At 39.0% G+C, this 23,350-nt stretch overlaps 1 protein-coding gene across 1 annotated transcript; it reads left to right on the top strand.

The window, feature by feature from the left end:
• The first annotated feature begins 2,104 nt into the window (after nt 1-2,104).
• LOC125257932 lies at nt 2,105-21,719 on the top strand. Its single transcript, XM_048174656.1, has 7 exons — nt 2,105-2,322; nt 3,816-4,463; nt 11,788-11,829; nt 12,090-12,797; nt 18,466-18,504; nt 18,633-19,283; nt 19,589-21,719. Exons 1-7 carry the CDS (start codon nt 2,289-2,291, stop codon nt 21,484-21,486), a joined length of 4,020 nt encoding a protein of 1,339 aa, XP_048030613.1. The 5' UTR covers nt 2,105-2,288; the 3' UTR covers nt 21,487-21,719.
• Nucleotides 21,720-23,350: the final 1,631 nt, after the last annotated feature.

Genomic DNA, 23,350 nt, shown 5'->3' with positions numbered 1-23,350 from the left:
TGGCTCAGTAGTTCAAAAAAGTTTGTGTACAGTAGGGATTTTTAATAGAAAAAAATTCAGATTATTTGATTAAAACACTGCTGGTTGTCATGCTGTAGAAAAATACCAGCACAATCAAAAATATGAAATTAATAACATAAATTAGACTTTGGATGAGACCAGTTGATCAGACCACTATGATGATCATATATTTACCATCAAAATCATCTGATCACAATTATTTTGGCTGTTCTTTACATAACAAACAGTTATAACAGCCAATCAAACACTAACATTTCAATGTCAGGTCAAACTGCCCAACTAAAGCAAACACTTATCTCTATAATGGTGACAGCAAACCTAACTATTATTTTTAATAAAACATCAACATCTAAAGATCTTTTCATTCTCAGCAACAACTTTTGTACACTACAGAAATAAAGTCAATCTGGTTTAAGTGAAGCTGGTAATGCTGTTTTTTGAGTTGCTTAATAATGTTGAGCTTGATTTCAAACAAAGGTTGGGTTTTCACTTTCAACCAAAATTTGAAGTCTAAGCAACATTTGAGTCCACATCCAGCAGCCAATGGAAAGCTTTCAGCTAAACTCTTCATAAGAATGTTAGCTGATAATGTTCTATCAATGTTATCATTAAACATTTTTAGAATGTTTTTAGAGAATGTTTTCCTACCTTTTAGCAGAACGATCTGGGAACAAAAATAAAACTTGCTGCTGAAAACATTCCCAGAACATTACAAATTTCTAGCTGGGACATGTATTTACCATTTTGCAACACAGTGCAACACAGTGCAAAATGTGTTTTAGTGAGTAAGAATGTGTTTAGAGTTTTGCAAAAAGAGTGGATGAGATTTAGTGTCTTAACTACCTGAACTTGTTTAAGGTTTTGCCTACAAAGTGACTGATTCGACAAATGGGTTTAGGCCACTGAGCACTGGGTTCAGAGAATGGGGTTTAGTGTTTTAGCAATTGTGAAATACTGTAATTCTCAATAAGAGCTTCGGTAGATGTATAACTGAAATAAAGTTAAACTGGTGTAATAATTGAAGATTGCAATGCTGTTTGTTTTTGAGATAGCGACTTTTTGGTTCAAAACTAAATGTTCATATTAATTTCAACCTGCATGGACTCTGCTTGAAATAAGTCAAAATGGACAAGATTAACTGGCGTAGAAATAAAGCAAGATTTATTCTCTTTATTTAATATCCTGCTGTATATAAAGCAGGGTTGATTTGATATTTTTTCAATGTGGATTTGATGTAAAGTAAGTGATTTAAGTTGATCAAATATCAATTTTATGGCCATCTTGATCTATTTTTCATCATTGAAATAACATTATTCCAGGGTGCAAACCAGATGAAAAAATGTTAAGTTTCAACCTTGATTCAATGTTGATTCAACGCTGGTTTGCTATTGGAATAGAGAATTTTGAATTGTGAATTTTCACTCTGTCTAAAATGTTGGTGTCATTAATGTCTGTTTTTGCAAAAACAATTTCATGGCTGGTAAAAAAAGATTTATTTTTATAAATATTACATTTTTTTTTTAAGTCACCAGCCATTGGCAGGTGTGGCAAAAAGTTTGTTTTAGGCCCTGTGCACACGTTCACATTGCAGCCTTTTGCGCCCTCTAGTGTGAGAACCACCGCATTAAAGTATCCTCTCTTGGAGAATTCCTCAACAGCTCACAGCTTGTCCAAATCGTGCTTGTCTTACATAATTGTAAAGGTTTGTGTAATACTAACCTTTCTTTCTCAGGTGCTGAATAAGGGGGTAGGTCATCACATCAGAGACACAGAGCAAAGCAGCTGTTATATCACTCATCTCCAATCATATATCACTTTTCATATCACTTTCTGCCAAGCTGTCAAACAGAGTAAAGTGGGCTGTGACAAATGTGTTCAAAGTCTCATGCACAATTTAAGAATTTAGGAAAATCACAAACTAGCTTGCTTTGTCAGAATTACATGTGAATAGTGTTTTTTAAGTTTCATTTCAGCTGTGTGATCAAGTTTATTTAACCAGAAAAGATTACTATTAAAGCCACTGCATTTTTCCATGCTGTTCAGATATGACACCGGCAGTGGTGACACTGCACTGAGAAGGGAAGTATCAGGAAGTTGTATGGAATGTACGCCAAAGAACAAGTACATCCAGTTTGAGCTGTTATGAGTGCAAAACCTTTGATTTAACACAAGCAATCACGCTTACAGTAATGCTAAGACGACTGAAAAACATTTTATTTCTTAATGTCTGAAGTGCTGCTCTGTAGAAAAGTGACAGTTGTGTGAAGATGGCCTGCTGTAGCGAATTATCCAGACAACCTGGTGAGTCTGTTCATAAGTTTTCAAAATACTGGAAGGTTTGTTGAGGATCTGTGCCACTGGCAGTACTTTGAAAGTACATACTTGAGGCCTGAAATAATGGACAGTTCATATTGCAGTAATACATTTCTGTAAAAAAACATTATGTACAGTGATTTTATTTATTTATGTATTTATTTTTAACAGAAGAAGGTCAGGGCAGTTTATCATTATGCCACAGAAGAGGAAATATATGTCGATCTCCGCACAGCGAGATTTGCATTTAAACAAAATATGTGTAGTACAAGAAGAACTTCAAGACATGATATTAAAGAAACTGCTGTTACTCATTTTAAAAACTGAACATATTTTTACAAGACATTCTTTGGGTCGTACTGGTTCTTTGACAATGCATAAACATAATCCTTGTTTTAAGAGTCTTAAAGCAATAGTCATGTTACCAACTTCAATCATTACTGTGTTTGTGTCTCTCAATTAGGCCAGATTTTGAAAATCACACATCTACTCTTAATGTTAATTAATTAACAGAACTGTTAATACTTTTTTTCACATAGTATAGTATAAATCTACATAGTTTACTGACAGTATACTTCAAAGTGTACTTTTTATAAACTAAAAATGTGCTACAAGTATTTAACTAGTAAATTGTCAGTATACCTATAAGTTCACTTGTAGTACTGTTGCCTTATAAATGAAAAACAGTTGTAAACTAGTTATGTCCTCAAAGTTTGCTATTGCACTTAAAGTATGCTTAGTTTTATACACTAAAAAGTGGGACAATTTAGTCCCAAGTAGTATTAGAACATTTAAAAGTATACTACTAGTACATTGATATTAGGATACTAACTACATAACCTATACTTACTTGACACGTTACTTAAATGGATAGTTCACCCCAAAATTAAAATTATGTCATTATTTACTCAACCTCCCATTCTTCAAAATATCTTCTTCTACAGCAGAGGAAAGAAACTTGATGAGAAAACTTTTATTTTGGGGTGAACTCTCTCTTTAAGAATATTAAATAAAATGAATTTGAAGTATACTTATTTTTTGTAAGGAACTGTCAGATGTGTGTGTTGTTAATGCAGTTGATCCACATTTTTCAACTTGCATCTTACGGTTGTACACTTACCTGTAAATGTTACAATAAATGTTAGTATTTCCATTTGTATAAAGGATCGTCTTGACAGCAAGCGAGTCTCTTTAACTTCGCAGACTTCACTGAACGAGTGCTGGTACATGCATGTGCATCAAATAGACAGAGTAGATAGTGCAATAATTCAAACCTCATTCTTCAATATTTTGCTAATATTTGCATCCAAAAATGTAATCACTTCAAATGTCCAATTACAGCAGCAATACTGACAGAAAGAGATTTTTCAGTAAACCACTGAAAGATTATGTACCGAACTGTCATTTTTTGTGCACTGTTACACCCCTAGAAACTGCAGCATTACCATGTGCTTACATAAAACCTGTTTGTGTAATTTCAGTGTCTCTGCTAGAAGAGGAGGTGAGAATAGTGCTGCTGGGGACAAACGCAGATGTTAAAGCCTCCTGTGGAAACACAATCCTGAGACAAAAGGTGTTCTCAGAGTCACTGCTCCCCTGCAGTTTGTTTGAGAGTCATGATGGGATGGTGCTGGAGAGACGTGTGGTCGTGATCAACACCCCTGACCTGCTTGATCTCATTCTCTCTCCTGAGGAACTCGACATGAGAAGATTGTTTTATTTGGCTTACCCTGGACCTCATGCCCTACTCCTGGTCCTCAAGCCTGGAACAGGATCTAGAGATCTAGAGCGAGGTGTCCTTAAGCTCATTAACAACATTTTTGGTGCAGGTGCATCTGAGTATGTGATTGTCATCTTCATGCATGAGGAGCAGATGGAGTATATGAGCACTGAAGACTCTGACAATGTCAGCAGAGCCATTGAGTCTCTCCAAAAGACCTGCAGACAACCACATCATCATCTACAGAGGAATGGAGACCAATCAGAGGTGCAGAAACTCCTGGAGAGCATTGAGAAGATGGTGGAGGAAAACGGAGACCATCATCTAAAGATTTCTGATGAATTAAGACCAGCTGAGAAAAAAGAGACAGTCAGAGACAATCATCAAAGATCAAATACGCTTCCTCTAGGTAAATCTTTAAAATTATGATCTGTAAAGGAACGTCTTCCCTGCTCTTTTGATCACATCCATCAAACTGAACTAAACTTTGATTTTTAAAATGTTTGACTTAACTAAGTGTTTTAATGCCATCAAGGATATCAAGATCTTTTAAGGGCTGTTCACACTAAGAATGATAACTATAAAGATAACTATTACCTATCCTATTATCTATTAACCATGACCAAAGCACGAAAGCCTTCTGTTTATTATAAGCATGCTGGAGTTATGACATTAGGCGTGTCTCAGCTTTGATGTGGTGTCATGCAGATAGATTACCATCTGACCTGAAGCAGTGCATGCCAGTTTGGAATTTTGTTTGACTTGAAACAGCACCGTCATGTGACTATGATGTGTGCCATCAAAGTTCCGCAAGAGCAATTCGAGAGCAGTCGGCTGGCTTATTCTATGCAATTTACACATTGCAAGCATACCCCCCCTCCCCCAACAATAAACCCCTGGCAATAAGAAAATAAAATTCAAATAATAATAAAATATAAAAATAAATACAGGCAAATTATATAAAAGAGTATATAAACATATACATTATACCTTCACACATCCAGTGTGTAACGAATGTGGACTCAGGTAGGGATCCATTTGCAGCTTTTATTAAAGTGAGAGTGGTCATACAGGCAGAGTCAATCAGGATCAAACAGGAACAGCAAGGGACAGGCAGAATCGTGGTTCCAGTAACTTGGGCAACCACGGAGGGTCAGGAGCCTCGGGTAGCCACGGCGGGTCAGGAGCCTCGGGCAGCCACTGCGGGTCAGGAGCCTCGGGCAGCCACGGCGGGTCAGGGGTGTCAGGAAGCCATGGTGGGTCCGGTGGCTTGGGCCGCCACAGCAGGTCAGGTGGCTCAGGCAACCACGGTAGGTCAGGTGACTTGGCCAGCCACGACGAGACAGAGTCCGTGTATGACCACAGCGGGTCAGAGTTCATTAATGGCCATAGTGAGCTACAGTCCATGGGCGGCCATGACAGAACCAAGGCCGATGACGGCAGTGGCCGGGCAGGGTCCCCACCCACAAGCTCCCCACCCCCAGGTATACTGCCCCCCCAAAAAAAGTTCTTGGGGAAATCAACGGAGTGCGTAGCAGGTTGATGGGCAAGGAGCTTGGATGACGCCGGCAGAGCAAGGCGTTTGGGCGGCGCTGGCAGGGCAAGGTGCTTGGGTGGTGCTGGCAGAGCAAAGTGGTTGGGCGACGCTGGCAGGGCGAGGAATTCAAGTGGCGCCAGCAGGGCGAGGAGCTCGGGTGGCGCCGGCAGAGCGAGGAGCTCAGGTGGCGCCGGCAGGGTGAGGAGCTCAGGTGGCGCCGGCAGGGCAAGAAGCACGGGAGGCGTCGGCAGGGCGAGGAGTTCAGGTGGTGCCGGCAGGGCAAGAAGCACGGGAGGCGTCGGCAGGGCAAGAAGCACAGGTGGCGCCGGCAGGGCAAGGAGCACAGGTGGTGCCGGCAGGGCAAGGCGCTTGGGCAGAGCAGGAGAGACCTCTGGAATGGTCTCCAGGCCCACAGCGGCCTCTTGAAGGGCGTCTGCGTCTTGAGGAGAGGAGGACGCCTTCTTCCTCCTCCTCCGCCTCCTCCGAGAGTGAGGCGATGGTTCACCGACTGGAGCGGTTTCTGGAGCGGACTCAGTGGCTGGAACGCCCCCTACTACCTTCAGCACTGCAGGGGCGGTCATCTTGCCCGTGGGCACTGGCAAAGCAGCCATTTTGTCCATCGCGTCCAGGGCGCGCGAGTGCGTTGCAACCGGTGAACTTGGCTGCGTTGCAACCGGCGAACTTGGCTGCATTGCAACCGGCGAACTTGGCTGCATTGCAACCGGCGAACTTGGCTGCATTGCAACCGGCAAACATGAGTTCACAGCAACCGGCGAACTTGAGTGCGTTGCAACAGACGACCTTGAGAACGTAGCAACAGACGAACCTGCGCGCGAAACGTCCGACGAGCTTGAGTGCGAAGCGTCCGCCGGGCTTGAGTGCGAAGCATCCGCTGGGCTTGAGTGCAAAGCGTCCGCCGGGCTTGAGTGCGAAGCGGTCTCCGGGCTTGTGAATGAAGCGGCCGGCTGGCTTGGGTGCGAAGCGGCCGGCGGGCTTGAGTGCGAAGCGGCCGGCTGATGCTTGGGAATTCCAGCCGCTCGTGCTGAAATCAGCGATGGATCAGCCACACTGGAACGCAATCCACTCCGCTTTCTGACTGATCTGGAGACGTGACGTTGCTCTGGGCGATCAGCGGAGACGTGACATTGCTCTGGGCGATCAGCGGAGACGTGACGTTGCTCTGGGCGATCAGTGGAGACGTGACTGGGCTCAAGGTAATCAGTGCTGACTTGACTGGATGTTGTTATTGTGGTGACCGCCATTTTGTGAGTGTCATCTGGCGCGGCGGCCATTACACAACCAGACGAGGAATCGTGTTCCTCCGCGACACCCACAGTAAACGGAGAGCCAACAGTCAACAAAGCATAATCCAAAAAATGACTGAGGGTGGAATGGGGTCCATTGCGAACTAATTGTTCTTTGAGGCTGGTTAACTCCATCACAGAAAAAGTCAATGAGTGCACAGTCAGGCAGATCTGAATAATATGCTAGGTTCAGATATTCTGTGATGTAATCCTCCAGAGATCGAGTGCCCTGTGTACTCCACAACAACAATTGATCAATGTCCATACCGTATAAAGGTCCTCCGGGAAAGCTGCTGGATCGTGGTGGCGGCCAAAGTCTTCTGTAACGAATGCGGACTCAGGTAGGGATCCATTTGCAGCTTTTATTAAAGTGAGAGTGGTCGTACAGGCAGGGTCAATCAGGATCAAACAGGAACAGCAAGGGACAGGCAGAATCGTGGTAAAGGAACAGGCAATGATCAGGACAGGCAGATATCATTCACAGAACAGTATACAAGGCAAGGGTCAGGACAGGCAGCAACGGGTCAATAAACAGGAACAGACAGGAACGGTGACAGACAGACAGACAGGCAGACAGGGAAATAACGCTCAGAATTGTCACAAGGAATCAAGACTTCGCCCTGAGGTGGTGTGTGTGAGTCCTTTATAGTCCAGGTAATGCGCTGCAGCTGGGTGTGGTGATCAGTGTGGTGTGCTAGGGTGGATGTGGCAACAGGTGATTGGTGTGATGTGAACACTTACAGGGAGGATTCGGGGAAGTGTAGTCCGGGAACTGACAGGAGCAGGCGGTGATCGTGACACAGAGTCTCTTCAATATCTCCTTTAACAAAGTCCAAAAAATCCTCCCACACAGCAAAATCACCAGAGTTAAATCAACTCTGCTCGGAGTACATATGGTCACTCTCTAAATAGTGTTAAAGTAACACTGAAGCAGAGTTAAAGTTAATTAGATAATTAAGCGATGAATGAGCATTAGTGATGAACACCTGCTGTTAACAAGCAGAATAACTGAAGAAAAGATAATCCTCCTCTGCTGAGATCTTGAGAGATATAATGTCTTATATCTTCAGGTGATTTCATCTAAGACTGTGACTGAAGTCAGTTATAGTTATAGTTCTTGTGTTTCTCTTTTCTTCATTGATTCTGCTTGTTAACAGCAGGTGTTCATCACTAAAGCTCAATCATCACTTAATCGCTTAATTATCTCAATAACTAACTCCGCTTCAGTGTTACTTGAACACTATTTAGAGCGGGACCATATGTACTCCGAGCAGAGATGATTTCACTCTTGTGATTTTGCTGTGCAGTTATCATAAAATTGAGAATTGTTTTTCCTAATTATAGATATAACTTTTTTTAAGAGCCAAGATAGATATTACATTTTTCAGCCATAGTCCAAGAGAAGGGCAATAAACACTTGGCTTGTAGTAGACATAAGTCCACCACCTTTCTTTCTTTAAAATAATTGCTACAATAAGCTCCCTCAAATTCAATTCCACTAATTATGAACCTTTAAAGTGTCAGAAGAGACAACTAGATGGATGACACTGCCCATGGCTGTAATGGGAAGAATAAATGTGATTAAAATGAACATATTACCAACATTATTATATATTTTTTCAGTTGTTACCACAATTTATTTCAAAGAGTAAGAAAGCTTCTTTCTAATTTTGTTTGGAGTAACAGAAAGCTAAGACTTAGACTTTCTCTGAGGTACCTGCCTTATGAAATGGAAAGGCTACATCATTGGCATCCTTCTGTCTCAAAAGACAATGGAAACCATGCCTATGGGTTTCTAGACATTTGTTGAGTAACAGCACCTGCTGTTACTGTAAAGCACAAATGCTTGACATGTTCTATTGCAAATGCTGCAAGTGAAGATTATTTCTGGCTCTGTGGATGGTGGGTCTGTTCTCTGTCGTCTCCAGTCTCTCCTCACTTCTAACTGGTGTTCTCTTCTATTTTCACTGATTTCAATGGCTAATTTGATGGTAAGCTTCCATCTAGTGCGATCTTTCGCTGCGTCTTTCAAATCACCTTTTGATGTTACATGACTTTAAGTCTTGTTTACAAACATCTTTGTAGCAAAGTTTAGGCCTTCCTACTGGCCTAGAGCCATTAGCAAGTTCAACATACAGCAGGTTTTTAGGGATATGGCAAGTATTCATGCGGCTAACGTGACCGAGCCAACACAGCCATCTCTGAATATATACACACAGCAAAATCCCTAGAGTTAAATCAACTCTGCTCAGATTACATATGGTCCCTCTCTATATAGTGTTAAAGTAACACTGAAGCAGAGTTAAAGTTAATGAGATAATTAAGTGATTAATTAAGTTATGATTGAGCATTAGTGATGAACAACTGCTGTTAACCAGCAGAATCCCCGAAAAGAAACACAATAACTACAAATGACTTCCAGCCACAGTCTTAGATGAAATCAACTGAAGAAAAAATACATTAAATCTCTCAGGATCTGATTAAACAACTCCACAAACAGCATGTTATGTCATTAACTTTAACTCTGCTTCAGTGTTATTTTAACACTATATAGAGAGCAACCATATGTTCTCTGAGCAGAGTTTATTTAACTCTGGGGATTTTGCTGTGTACCTTCCTCTGACTGATTGGAGGTGTAAGACAGCATCAGAGAAAAAAAAATGCCAAAGACTTTTGGTGCCAGGGCAAATCCTTATTTCACGTCACTCCGGATTAGGAAGGGCTAAGAAAATGTGCCATCATACTGGACGGTGCCCTGCATGTTTTCATGGAAGGATAAAGCCACCCTCAAGAGCTTGGGAGGGCTCCAATCCTTTGAAGTACGATGAAAAGTTAGTTCCTGACATAGTCAAATACCTTTGTAAGATCAATGAAGGTAATGTAAAGTGGTTGCCTCTGCTCTCGACACTTCTCCTGCAATTGCCTTAATGAGAAAATCATGTCAGTTGTTGATCTCCCTACTCTGAATCCACACTGAGCCTCAGGATATACACTTTCTGCAAGTGGTTTCAACCTGTTGAGAACTACAAGAGCAAAGGCTTTTGCCAATGATACTGAGAAGGGATATCACTCGATAGTTGTTACAATCATTGCGATTCACTTCATTCTTGTAGAGGTTTATACTATTGCATCACACATGTCCTGGGGCACCTGGGGCAGTACCTGAGTGACCTCTCCAGGGCGCAGGCCTGGGAAAGGTATAAAGTGGCCCTGTGATGCCCAGACGTCAGAACTCCTCTTTAGGCTGCACTGGTGATATCCAAAGGAAAGCAAAGCAATATGTTTGACACCAGCTTTGCTTCAGGGGCTGCCAGAGCAGTGATGAGTTATAGCACCAGTCTGTCTTGGGGGCCCCCACTCCTCTACATTTGGCCAACATTGAACTCCTCCGCCCTGGACAATGACTGCAATGACTGCAGTGTAGTTCATTCACCCAGTGGTGAACCCAGTGTAAACTGTAAACACCATCCTATCATGTGGTTTAGCTCACCAGCTGAAGCAGTCTAACAGGGTGTGTTGCTTAGAGCTAACATGTGAGAGATAATTAATTAATCAGTTAATCATCTATCTATCTATCTATCTATCTATCTATCTATCTATCTATCTATCTATCTATCTATCTATTTGTTTCTTTATAACATCCCATACCTTATTGGAAGTTCCTCATATTGAGAGTACTGTGAGCATTCTGTCATTTATCTGTTTATAATCTAATAATATCTAATGATATGTTTTGTACAAACTGGTCTCATTAGAAAAACGCGAGTCGCAAAATACGTACCAATGCATACGTATCGCTGCAGTTTCGATGTGAAATGTCCACTGAGTGGCGCTAAAAGCGTGTTCATTTTTTTATTTTTATTTTTTTTGCCAGAGCAGATAATAGGGTGAATATGGTACGTTTTTATGACGTTGGTTTTTAGACGAATCGCCACGGTTCTTGATTTGACATTTGCACTCTGTTGTGTTTTAAAATAAGTCCCACCGACACTACGCCTAAACCTACCCGATAGTAAAAGCAAACGTGAGATAAGAAGCATCTGCGATCGTACTGTTTTTTTCAGCTCCTTTAGATCTCTCATCTCTGAGCTCTCCCCTGATAGCACACGTACATCTCGGAGACGTCTATTTGATGTGCGTGTTTACGTCTGGAAGACGTATTATTTGGGGTGTTTGCTCATCTGGAATACGTCTATAGGACGTATCCTGTCAGATGTCAAATAGACGTTTAGAAGACGTCTTTAAGATGTTTATGATTTAGAATGTATGTAAAACTGACATCTTAAAGACGTCTATTAGATGTTTGTAAACAGCAGATGCTTTCCAGATGAAGTGATCTTTAACAGACGTCTTGCAGACGTACGTGTGCTATCTGGGTCTTTTACCGTCCGTCACTCACCTTTCACGGGATTCGTACCCAGGGGACTCCTCATCGTAAGTCCAACTCTATATCGGCTGAGCTACTGAGCAAGCTGGTTATGGCAAAAAAAAAAAAAAGCAAAACATAGAGAGCCGGTTAAGCGATGCAAAGTCCAAAGTTTGTTTGTTTACAAATCGTGCCCTCTGGTAAAAAGCGTTTTGAAGTCATAACATAATATTGCATGAGGACATGTGAAAACGAATCTTTATTAATCCGTAATCTGACCCTGGCCATAATCGAAACCGTGTATGAAAACGATCAAAGGCGCTTATTTACGTTTTACCGCCTCTAGCGTTCGTTTCTGTTGGAAACCGCAGCGAGACGTATGCATCAGTGCGTAATTTTGTGACTCACGAAAACATACCCATGGGTACGTCTTTCCTATCAGACCAGGTTGGTTTTGTACATGTATAAGTTCACTTACATTAATGTTATACTCAACATATCTTATTATGGGTGATTTTATTTTCAGAGACCAAAGGAAAGGGAAGTAAAAAAATTGATCATCCTAACAGTAAGTCGATTAAGTTATATATTTTACCAAATAGGTACTATATAAATATCTATTAATTATATCTATTATATATTTACATTTATTGTGGAATCTAGTTAGGAATTATTTATTTACACATGAATTACATCCAAGCCATTTCTCATTTCATATTCAGCCAGAACATTCAAACATGTTTAAATTGTCAGTATGATTACTGTAGTGTTGGTGCAGGTTCTTAGTTTTTTTTTTTTTTCTTTACAGTATCTTGTTTTGTGTTTCAGTGTGTGATCTGAGGATTGTTCTTCTGGGGAAGAATGATTCAGAAAACCACAAAGTTAGAAACCTAATCTTGGGAATAGATGTGAGTGACAGTGAAGAACTGGCAGCTTTACTAAAGCACAAAGTGCTGTTCAGTCGAACAGTGAAGGACAGACATGTGAGCATCATCAACAGTCCTCGGCTTCTCCAGACAAACATCTCAGATCATCAGATCACACAGACAGTGAGAGAGTGTGTGTCTCTGTCTGATCCAGGACCTCATGTCTTCATACTCGTACTGCAGCACAATGACTTCACTGAGGAGGACATGACAAGAGTCAAACACGTGCTGAAACTATTCAGCAAAGAGGCGATTAAACGCACTATAGTGATCACAACTGATGAAGAGGCCGATGGCTCACAAATGAGTCCTATGGGAAAGAATACAAGTGTTCATCAGTTGATAAAGGAGTGTGATGAAGGATATCTGCAGCTTGATGAAACAAAAGAATTATGTTTTGAGATATACAAGAGGGTTGATAAAATACTCAAGGGAAACCAGGAAGACCATCTCACATGTGAGATACAAGAAGATGTGAAAGAAACACCAGTGGATGAAGAGCCTATCAGTTCAGAAAAAGAAACCAAGAAGAGTTCTTCCCAAAAAGATGATGGAAAGCACAAAAAGATGAAAATAAAAATAAAGAGAAGAAGTGAAGGAAGACATTTTTGTAAGTTTTCAGAATTTGTTTCTTTAAGATTAAAATCATGTTAGTTTCAACTACATACATTTTTAAAACCTGTCAAGGATGTTTTGTGTTTTTCAGAGATTATATCTGATAGTACGTGTTTAAATACAGTAGTGTCTAATCCCGTTTGATTTGAGCAGCAATATAAGATATATTACAATTATAATTTTAATCCAGCTGATTAAATAATCTGCAGTTTGCACAGTCTGAGCAATACTTATTAAAGGAAAGTTGTGAATCATTCCATGTATATAAATTGTACAGACAATGCAAGACAATTTTTTAAAAACAAAACAAAACTAGAAAAGACTGCACTCTAAAACATATTTATTTAGCAGCAGGATGTAAGGAACCCCGCATCGGCCCAAAAACGGAATCCGACATGCCTGGGCGAAGGTTAACGCGTGTATGCCTTTTCAGCATCTCTGAATGTTCACTTAATTTCACTCGTTTAATCTGACTCCAGTTTCAAATGATTACTACTCTTAGGTTGTGTTTCCAATTAGAAATTAATCATTTGTTATGTATTAATTTAGATATTCGATTATTCTGGGTATCTCTTATTTTCAATTATTCTTTCATTACGGACCCATTATCGCTTAGAGAATTTCGCATCGGCCGACTGTGTTCTCACGGACATAAATTCACCAGTTTATGATTCTTAGTCAGAGGGTGCAGAGTTTACTAATACATTTGAGTCGAACTGCCACATGCTTGTTCATACAAAAATACAGTTTTCTTAGTCACGATACTGCAACTTGCTAAGTCAATAACAGACAAACTCAAAAAGTCCCATGATATGCAACATGCTCCTTTCATGAGGCTCTCTAGTTTGACCTGCCTGACGCAGATTTATGGAAATAACGGACTCCAATAATCTACCGGTCATAATGATTTCAGAAGAATCCAGAGTAAATCAAATATAACATTTTATTTGTCAAGTAAAAATGGATCATGCCAATTACATTACAATTAGACAATTAGAAGCCAATTCAGAAATGTTAAATGCATAACATCGATTACTCAAAGAAATGCATATACACAGAGAGGACATTCACCCATCTCTGTGGGGGCCTGCAGAAGATCCCCCATGACTGCTTTGCTTTTTACCTTTTATACCAGAACCAGAACAAAAGGATCGTAAATGCTTATTATTATATATATAGTTTTATTGCTTTATTGCAGGATGCTTGATCTCAGTTTTCGTTTAGCAGGAAAATCAAGCCTTACAGATGGCCCCTGGCCCCTTGGGGCAAATTCAATGAGTCCCTGAGGGGCCACTTTTGGACATTTCCTGCTTCCACATGTTGGGTGTTGCTTTCAGAGTGTTCATAGGCTGTCTCTTTGCAGTGTCAGTCTATGAGTGCAGGAGTCAAGTCGTCACCTGAAATAATCAACATTAAGGCAGGTTGAACATTAAGATGAAAGTACAGCAGGATGCATCTCTGTGGCACACAGTCCCTTCAGGTGTGTACTGTGCTAACTGGATGCTGCAGCAGCTGGACATATCTGTGATCCTCTTGGTCAGGTTTGCTTCCACCTGCACTTGGCTGTGGTGGTATTCTGTCTGTAGAATGACTGGTTGTACCAAGTCTGTTGTGTTGGTCAGCATGAGCAGAACGTGTCAGGAAAGTCTCATTGCACTTTGCGGAAACACCTGTGTCCGCCCCAGGTTTAATTGATCCTGTGAGAAGTCCTCGGTTACCTTCAAGTAGAAGGTCTGGTTTGCCGGGCAGGTCAAATTTCCATGGGTGAAGGATTCATTTAGCTGATGATGCTCCATTGCGTGCAGGACACCTGAACAACCTCTGAGTGACCATTCAATACTTGAACACTGATGAACTTGGTGTCATTGTAAGATGATGAAAAGGGTTGTTGGAAAAACATAATAACACAAAATAACACATGATGAACATGTCAAAAGTGCGAGTGGTAAAGAAGGTCTCCCTTTCAGAGTCCTATCTTTAGTGAGCAGGTCTCATTTAATCACCAGATTCTTCACTATGATAGTGGAATTTAGACTTGGTCTGGATGCGTTAAAGGCAAGTAGCAAAGAGTCTAAATAACTAGTCTATTTACCAGTGGTATAAATAATTAAATATATCACATACTTAAACATAGAAATACACAATTTCATAATTACAATTATAAAACTGTCTATAATAGTTGTTTTAAATGCAAATCCTTAATGCAAAAATAAGGTTTCAATCAAGTCAATTAGAGAATGGAATGTACAGAAACGGAGATTTAAAATCCCTTGTTTAGCTTTTACAACCATCATCTGTGCATTTGATGTACAAGCAAAGTCACACTCAAAAATAGAGGTCTGGGAATTGAGTAACAGATTCACAGAAATGCCTGCATTTCAGTTCTAACTGTTTAGTTCAATTTGTTATTAGTCATATGTTGGAAACTAGGGGGCCCTCCTAGTTTGCAACAATGCCAAGGACTGAAAGAGACCAGTTACATTACTGAACAGGTCTCATTTAGATTTCGAATTTGTAATTTGAATGATCAGAAATTCTATGAATTGATGTGTGACTAAAGCCATGCACATGTCCTGCATATTACAGTGCTTCCATTATACCTCAAAATTGACACAGTTAAAAAGGAAAAGAAATTATGACAATAACTTCCCTTGTCCTATATGTATGAAGGTGAATGATGTATGTTAGATTTGCATTATGTGAATGCCAGGTAGAGATGTTGTGAGTTTGTAGTGTGTGTGTTCTGTATGTTTGTGTAGAAGATGGGTGGTGTCTATCCTACCATAATTTGTGTTGCATAATTTAGTTCCAGTTTTACACTGGGAGGCCATGTATCTATTAGTGGTATGAGATGTGGATGGCCCCGTGAAGTCTCTACACCCCCATCTCCTGCGTGTAAAGTTGTGTATCATGGCCCTTAAAATGGCAGCTGTCAATCCTGAAAAGGAAACAGACACACAGGAAAACAGTTTATCTTGAACCTTCAAACAAATTTTGTTAAGATAGATGGTGCCATCTTAATTTTTCTTGAATGGTTTTATCCAGGCAGTTGTTGCAAATGGCTTTAATCTGTTAAGATTGTATGCCATTAGAAGAAAATTTGTTTTAGTTTACAGAGACATAGATCATTATTACGATTGTGTTTCTGCAAAGAAAAGGCCAGATAAAACTGAATGTTAGTGGTCAGATCTGACTGCTGGTGTTTAAGCATGGTCAGAGAATCTTGCACCTTGAGTTGCTATTGCAGCTGTGCTTACACAGTCTGTTGTCTCATGAGCATTATCACACCCAGGTCTCCTGGAGAAATCTCACACTAGCCAGGTGCTGTGCTGTTTGTTTAGCAATTGGTATTTATGGTGTCATTCAAATACTTGACCATTTGGACCTCTGTCGTCTGTAAAAACAGAAGAGTTTCTGCCTGATATTAACATTTCACACAACCTTAATTACATGTCCAGTAAAATAACTTCCCTGATCAGATCCCATATGATTTAGTGCTTCCAGAGAGGAGTTTGCTAACACTTGTCCACTTTCTCTGTGGTTTTGTTGCAAAGGAAAATCAAAACTTATACTTCCTCTTTTCACTGGGTTACAGATCAATAGAATCAAATTTTAATTAATGTTCTGATCTTGAATGGATTTAGCCTATTCAAGATATGACAGTCGGATTAATTATTTTAGTTGTTAAATACTGGTCATTGTAATTTTTCTAATTAAAGATTCTTGCACAGACTGAAGATAAAGAAGTTCTTTCCCATTAATTTTATTTATTCCTTCCATTTTTCTTAACAACTTATTTAATGCAATTGTGATGCACATTGTAGCCTTATGGCGATTCTATGCTCCTGTGCATGGTTTAACTGTAGCTATATGGAAGATCCATTTAGGAGACAAACAAATTTAACACAGACACACATGTTGTACTATTTCAGTACTAGTTATTCCAACTTGCACAAGACACATGGTCTAAAATGCATAGCATCCAACCTCAAACCTAAGTGTGTCAACGCATCACTTACAGTAAAGCAGTCATGTGTTTGTCCTCAGACATTCACCCATCTCTGCGGGGGCCTGCAGAAGATCCCCCATGACTGCTTTGCTCTTTACCTTTTATACCAGAACCAGAACAAAAGGATCGTAAATGCTTATTACACCAACACCTGTTTTGGGGGAGAGGAGAAGAGACACCACACAAAAGAGGACAGAATTTTCCTTAATTTTCCATCTTCTTCATAATTCTAGTGACTGCTGTGAAATTGAGACCATTTTACCAACCGCACTGAGACTTTTAAAATGATACCAAACATGAAAAGGGAAAAACAATAGATACACAAGTTCCATTATACATGTTGAATAACTTTCAGTCAGGGGGAAGGAGAGTGTGTGTGTGTGTGGTGGGGGGAGGCGTTGTCCTTTTGGAGTTAGGGCAAGGCATTGCCCCTTGCTCTTTCTCTGAGATCTTCTTCTCTAGGCGAGTTTTATTGCTTTATTGCAGGATGCTTGATCTCAGTTTTCGTTTAGCAGGAAAATCAAGCCTTACAAGGAGATAAAATACTAACGTATCGGCTTTCTGCCATCTTTGATATGATGTATTATTGTTTCTCAATTAATTATATAGAAAATGTAAAAACAAATAAACATTACGTCAAACAATCTGTCTACATACCCCAATCCAATTTAAATAAAAATAAAATAAAATAAATAAACAAATAACTCAAGGGACATGGACACGATTAAGTATTTTTTAGTGGAACACGTTATACAAGATTTGACATAGTATAACTTATTTGTAGAAAACATGCAAAAGTTTTGCATTGCAATACATGATATTACAGTTATGACGTGGAAAACAACCCTGTATTGTTTTTTGTCCACACAATCAACATCATTTAATGAATATATTTGCCTTTTTATTCTTATTATTATTAATTTATTATTATTATTATTAATCTCTTATAAGTAAACATCGGAGGATATTTGAAAACATCTTTCTAAGAATAATCCGAAAATTTTCCATTTTGGCAAAACCTTTTAATTGGGAGCCTCTTCTTGTGCTTTTCTTCTTTGCAAGCATCAAGGGGTTCCCAAAAAAGACCTCTTAGAAATTGAAGATGTTGAAGACGAGGTGGAAAAACTTGATTCAATGAAGTCTGTAGTTTCACCTCGTGGACGTAAAACACAATGTTTTCCCAGGTTCAGATTCATTTGTAGACCGTGTTGTCTCTGTAATCCATTGTGTCTTGTTTGACTTGCAAAGTTTAAAAGTGGTCAAGTCCTCTTGAAATTTCTTGAGTTGTTCCTGGATGTTAGTTTGTAGTTCATCTAATTTGTCTTTGTTGTACGTGGTTTCAGTTTTTTTATCCATTCCAGAATAATAGTTTTTATAGAAGATAATTCCTTAGAAGCAGGTTCTACAGTCAATAACATCAAGTCGAGCAAAGAATGGTTTAATATCTTAAATCAACTTTGACAAAATTCAGTGTTTTCTTTACCAATGGTAGGAGCATTTATTTCGAAGGCCCCTAAAAACACTTTTAATAAAGGTCCTCAGTGGTCACTTAAAGATCCCAACTGTTACACTTGTGGAGTAGGAATGGCAGTATGCAGTATAAACATTATTTTTTGTAAAATGTTTACATTCATTCTTTTCATTTATTTTACAGTTGAGGCAAGAAAGCAATGTCCAAAATGGCTTCGCCAATGTAAGTTATTAATTAAATAACAGCTAGCTATATATTTAAATGGTGCTTTACAGTGATTGGTGTTAAGACATACCAAATGATGTACCAAAGCTTGAACTGAGTATAATGTCCCTTAATCTGTTTTTCAGTGTCACTGAATTTCTCTGGAAAACAGAGTCTAAATCTGGTGCTGTGTGGAAGTGATACACTTAAGGACTCTGTGTCAAAACTTTTACAAGGGAAAAATCTAAAACATTTACATGAGCGAGCAAGCAGTGAAGAGTGTGTGAAGATAGAGGAGAAGATTCATGGATGTCAGATCAGTCTGGTGAAGCTTCCAGCTCTCAGTCGGCTCTCAGAGGAGGAAGTGATGCGTCAGACTCTCAACTGTGTGTCTCTCTGTGATCCTGGAGTTCATGCTTTCCTACTTGTTGTTCCCATTGGTCCACATACTGATGAAGACAAAGCAGAAATAGAGAAGATCCAAAAAATATTTGACTCCAGGGAGCGTTTTATTGTTCTTTTCACAACTGAGCTTACTGTTGAAGAAATTGCATTTGATTTTCTCAAATCCACAGAAAGTCAGAGCTTGATCCGATTCTATGGGGGTCAATGCAGTGTTATGGGATTAAATGAACCTGAAAACTCAAGACAGATCATAGATTTACTGTATTACATAAAGAAGATGAAGACGGAACCCTATTCACTTCAGACACATACAGAAGCTCAAGAGAACCGATTCAGACATGGAACAGAGGAAAGATTGAGTGAAAGCAAAGAACAAAAGAATCAGCCAGAGGGTGAGTGATTTTTTATTATTATATTTTTTCTTATTGTGCATCTTCATAATAATGAGTTCCTCCAATTTATAATTTCTTTCAATAACAAAGGGTAACAAATCAATTAGATTTAATAATATACACAGTAACAGATACTGTAACACAATATAAATAAAAGTAACATTGCAATTTTAGATTAGTGTTTTAGTGTACATTCATTTTCATACAAATTACAGTTAATGGGTTACGGTTAAAAGACTTAATGTTCATAATTTGACAACAGGAAAGAAACTTAAAATTATATGAATTCTACCAACATTTTCCAGGTGCTGAAGTTGAAGCAGATGATCAGGAGTGTCTGAGGATCGTGCTGATCGGAAGGACAGGAAGTGGAAAGAGTGCAACAGGAAACACTATTCTGGGAGGAAATGAGTTTCAGAGCCGATTAAACGCAGATTCAGTGACGAATGTTTGTAAGAAGGGAGTTGGTGAAGTTGATGGTCAATCAGTAGCTGTTGTTGATACTCCAGGACTCTTTGACACAACACTGTCAAATGATCAAATGATGGAAGAAATAATGAAATGTGTTTCACTATTGTCACCTGGACCTCATGTGTTTGTCATTGTGTTGAATTTGGGAAGATTCACCAAGGAGGAAAATGATACTATGCTACTGATAAAGAAGATCTTTGGCCTGAAAGCTTCTCAGTTCAGCATCGTTCTGTTCACTAGAGGAGATGAACTTGAGGAGGAGTCTATAGAAGATTATGTGAAAAGAAATAACTGTGCAGAACTGAAGAAACTGATCAGAGAATGTGGAAACAGATTCCTGGTTTTCAATAACAGAGAAAAACAAGACAAAACTCAAGTGATTCAACTGTTAAACATGATAGAAGAGCTGAAAAATACTAATGAGGGTCGATACTTCACTAACAGCATGTTTGAGGAGGCAGAGATGAGCATTAAAAGAAGAATGGAGGAAATAATGAAAGATAAAGAGACAGAAATTCAGAATCAGAAGGATGAATTAAAAGCCAAATATGACAGAGTAATGAAAGACATGATAAGTAGATTTGAGGAAGAAAAACAAAGAGCAGAGGAGGAAATGCTTAAAATGGAGAATCAATTCACAGAAAAGGGGGAAAAACTCAAACAAGAGTTTGAAGAAAAAGAGAAAACAGAACAGAAAAAACGAGAGATTGAAAACCAGAAACGATCAGAAGAGGAAAAACAGCAAAGAGCTGAATATCATCAGAAAATAGAAGAGATTAAGAGAGAGATTGAAAATCAGAGATTACAGTATGAAAAACAGCAAAAAGAAAGAGAAGAAGAAGATAGAAAGAGAGAAGAGAAATATAGACAAGATCTAGAAAATATGAAATTTAAACAAGAACGCATTATAGTAGAGTTACGAATGAATCAAGAGGAAGAAACTAAGAGAGAATTGGAGGAGAAAAGGAGGCATGAAGAAGAAGAGGAGGAGAGAAGAAGATGGAAAATAAAAATAAAAGAGGCTGAAAATGACAGAAAAGAAATTCAAGAGGAAATTAAACGACAGCAGAGAGAATGGGAGGATAAAATGAAACGACAGATGAGAGAACGAGAGGAAGAAGAAAGAAAGAGAAAAGAGAAACATGAGGAACAGTTGAGAGAAAAAAAAGAACTGGAGAAAATGAAAAAAAGATTTGAAAGAGAGAGAGAAGAAGAAAGACAGAAGATAGAGGAGGAGAGACAGAAACAGAGAAGAGAGAGAGAAGAAAAAGAGAGAGAATATGAAGAAAAGAGACATGAAATGAAAAGACATTATAAACAACTGGAACAAGAGAGAAAAAAGGAGTGGGAGAGAAGAAAACGAGAAGATGATGAGAGACGAGAAGAAGAGAGAAACAGATGGAAGAAAATGATTGAAGATCTGAAACAAGAGCAAGAAGAAGAGATCAAGAGAAGAAAAAGAGAGAGGGAGAGGAAAGAAAGAGAACAGACAGAACGAGAGAAATTAAAACAGGCATATGAAGAAGAAATAAAAGACATGAAGAAGAAACATGAAGATGAAGCCAGAAAACAAGCAGAAGAATTTAATCTCAGAGAAAGAGAACATAAAAAACAAAATGAAATACTACAAAAACTCTATGAACACCTGAAGGAAGAGAAAAGAGAAGAAATAAAAGAGCTACAAAAACAGGTTGAAGAGCTGAGGAATAAACCCAACTGTGTCATTCTGTGATATTTCTGAACATTTAAATATAAGACTCAAGTAATAATATTAATGAGTAAGCTTTGATTTCAGTCATTTCTTTGAACTGGATTCTATTTGATTACTTTGAGTGTTGCGATCCCATCGGACTTATGATAGCTGCCTGAATCATAACAAAGCACTGTTCGCCAGAGGAGAACTGGCCCCCTGACTAAGCCTGGTTTCTCACCATTTTTTTTTTTCTTTCCAATTTAACACTTGTTTGCCACCTGAGGTCACCTGTTGGAGTTTGGGTTCCTTGCCGCTGTCGCCTTTGGCTTGCTTAGTTGGGGACACTTGATATTCGATATTCAACAGTGCTTTGATCTGTCTGCATTGACACCATTTTCTTTAAAAGCTGCTGTGCAGCCAAAATTATATACCAGTTATCAATGTAAAGCTGCTTTGACACAATCTGCATTGTAAAAAGTGTTATATAAATAAAGGTGAATTGACTTAGATCTAACTGGACTGAGGTCCAAAAATTGAAAAATCACCTTCCTACAGCCTTATTTTCTCACAAAATTAATCATCCTTTTTAGTGTTATTTGATCATTCTGATACTTTTCTGAACCATTGAACATTGCCAATTTCATATTGCATGACTATTAATACAGAATCAATAAAAGCATAAAATATTGCAACATTATTTTCCTTCGATTTTATGCTCCACTGTAATCTGTCCAGACAACATCATCTTGTGCTAAAGTGAAAGACTGCTAATCTTGGTGTGTATCAGTCACTGCTGTCCTCTTCCTCTGCCTATGCTTTTTATTTTAGACGAAGTTTATTAATTGTCACTCATGCTAGCAGCATGATTTGCGAAGATCATCTCTGCTGAGAGTCATGGCGTCAGCAACGCACCACATGTACCTTTGACTTGATGTCTTTATTGTGCATTCTGGCCTATTGACTGGGTCAAGCTGTGTTTCCTGAAAGCTATATGGTGGAGAATGCGGGCATCTTTCAATGATCAACCAGGACTATATTTACTGTTAAAAAAATATAGTAATCCAACAAAACCAAACAAGCAAAAGAGAAAGTAGTGAAGCCACTGAAGGTCACGATCAATGTCTTTGTATTTCATGAAGGCCTGTATCATCTCAAGAGATTTTATTGAGCCTGGTCTCATTAGAAAAACGTACCTGTGGGAACGTTTTCGCGAGTTGCGAAATACATACCAATACTTACATATCACTGCAGTTTCAATGTGAAATGTCCACAGAGTGGCGCTAAAAGTGTGTTCATTTTTTTTGCCGGAACAGATAAACTTGAATATGGTATGACATTTTTATGATGATGGTTTTATATCGTCGCTGCCCGATGAAACTCACGTATGTCCAAAACGGTTACTTTTCAGGAAGTGAAAAAAACACCGTATTTCAAAAGCAGTTGAATGTAGCGTTGTCATACTTGGTACGGCATCTTTACATGTAACCATATTCTTGCCAGTGTAATGATATAATCCACATTTGACCAAAATTGAGTTTGTAAATGGACATACGTGCATATTTTACAGTAACGGTGGTCGATACGCGTTCTTCCGATCATTAATTAGAATGGCCAAGTCGTGTTTCATATTGACAGATGAATACGCTCAGTTTATTAAATAGCCTACGTCTTAGTTTATTAAATACGCTTAGTTTATTTAATATTAATTATAAATTTATTAAATGTCTCTTGCAAACTATGAAGGGACAATGAATCAATACACTGACAGTCATGACAGTAGCATTACAGGCTATAATTTGATCAGTTTGACTAAGAAAAAAAAAAAGTTTGAATCTTATCAATGAGACCGAGTTTATTTACATACTAGCAAGCAAACTAATCTGTGAAGAACTAGATTAGAACT

The sequence above is a fragment of the Megalobrama amblycephala genome, linkage group LG22, assembly GCF_018812025.1.
Source record: "Megalobrama amblycephala isolate DHTTF-2021 linkage group LG22, ASM1881202v1, whole genome shotgun sequence".
NCBI classification, from domain to species: Eukaryota; Metazoa; Chordata; class Actinopteri; order Cypriniformes; family Xenocyprididae; genus Megalobrama; species Megalobrama amblycephala.
Note: the sequence above shows the minus strand (reverse complement) of the source record. Positions and strands in the feature narration are given on the sequence as shown.

Bases quoted from the DNA above. Each gene is read 5' to 3' on its own strand.
- LOC125257932 (XM_048174656.1), top strand. From the start codon at position 2,289: ATGGCCTGCTGTAGCGAATTATCCAGACAACCTG. The intron at 4,464-11,787 runs GTAAATCTTTAA...TTTTATTTTCAG, and splicing joins ATCAAATACGCTTCCTCTAG to AGACCAAAGGAAAGGGAAGT. The intron at 11,830-12,089 runs GTAAGTCGATTA...TTTGTGTTTCAG, and splicing joins AAAAATTGATCATCCTAACA to TGTGTGATCTGAGGATTGTT.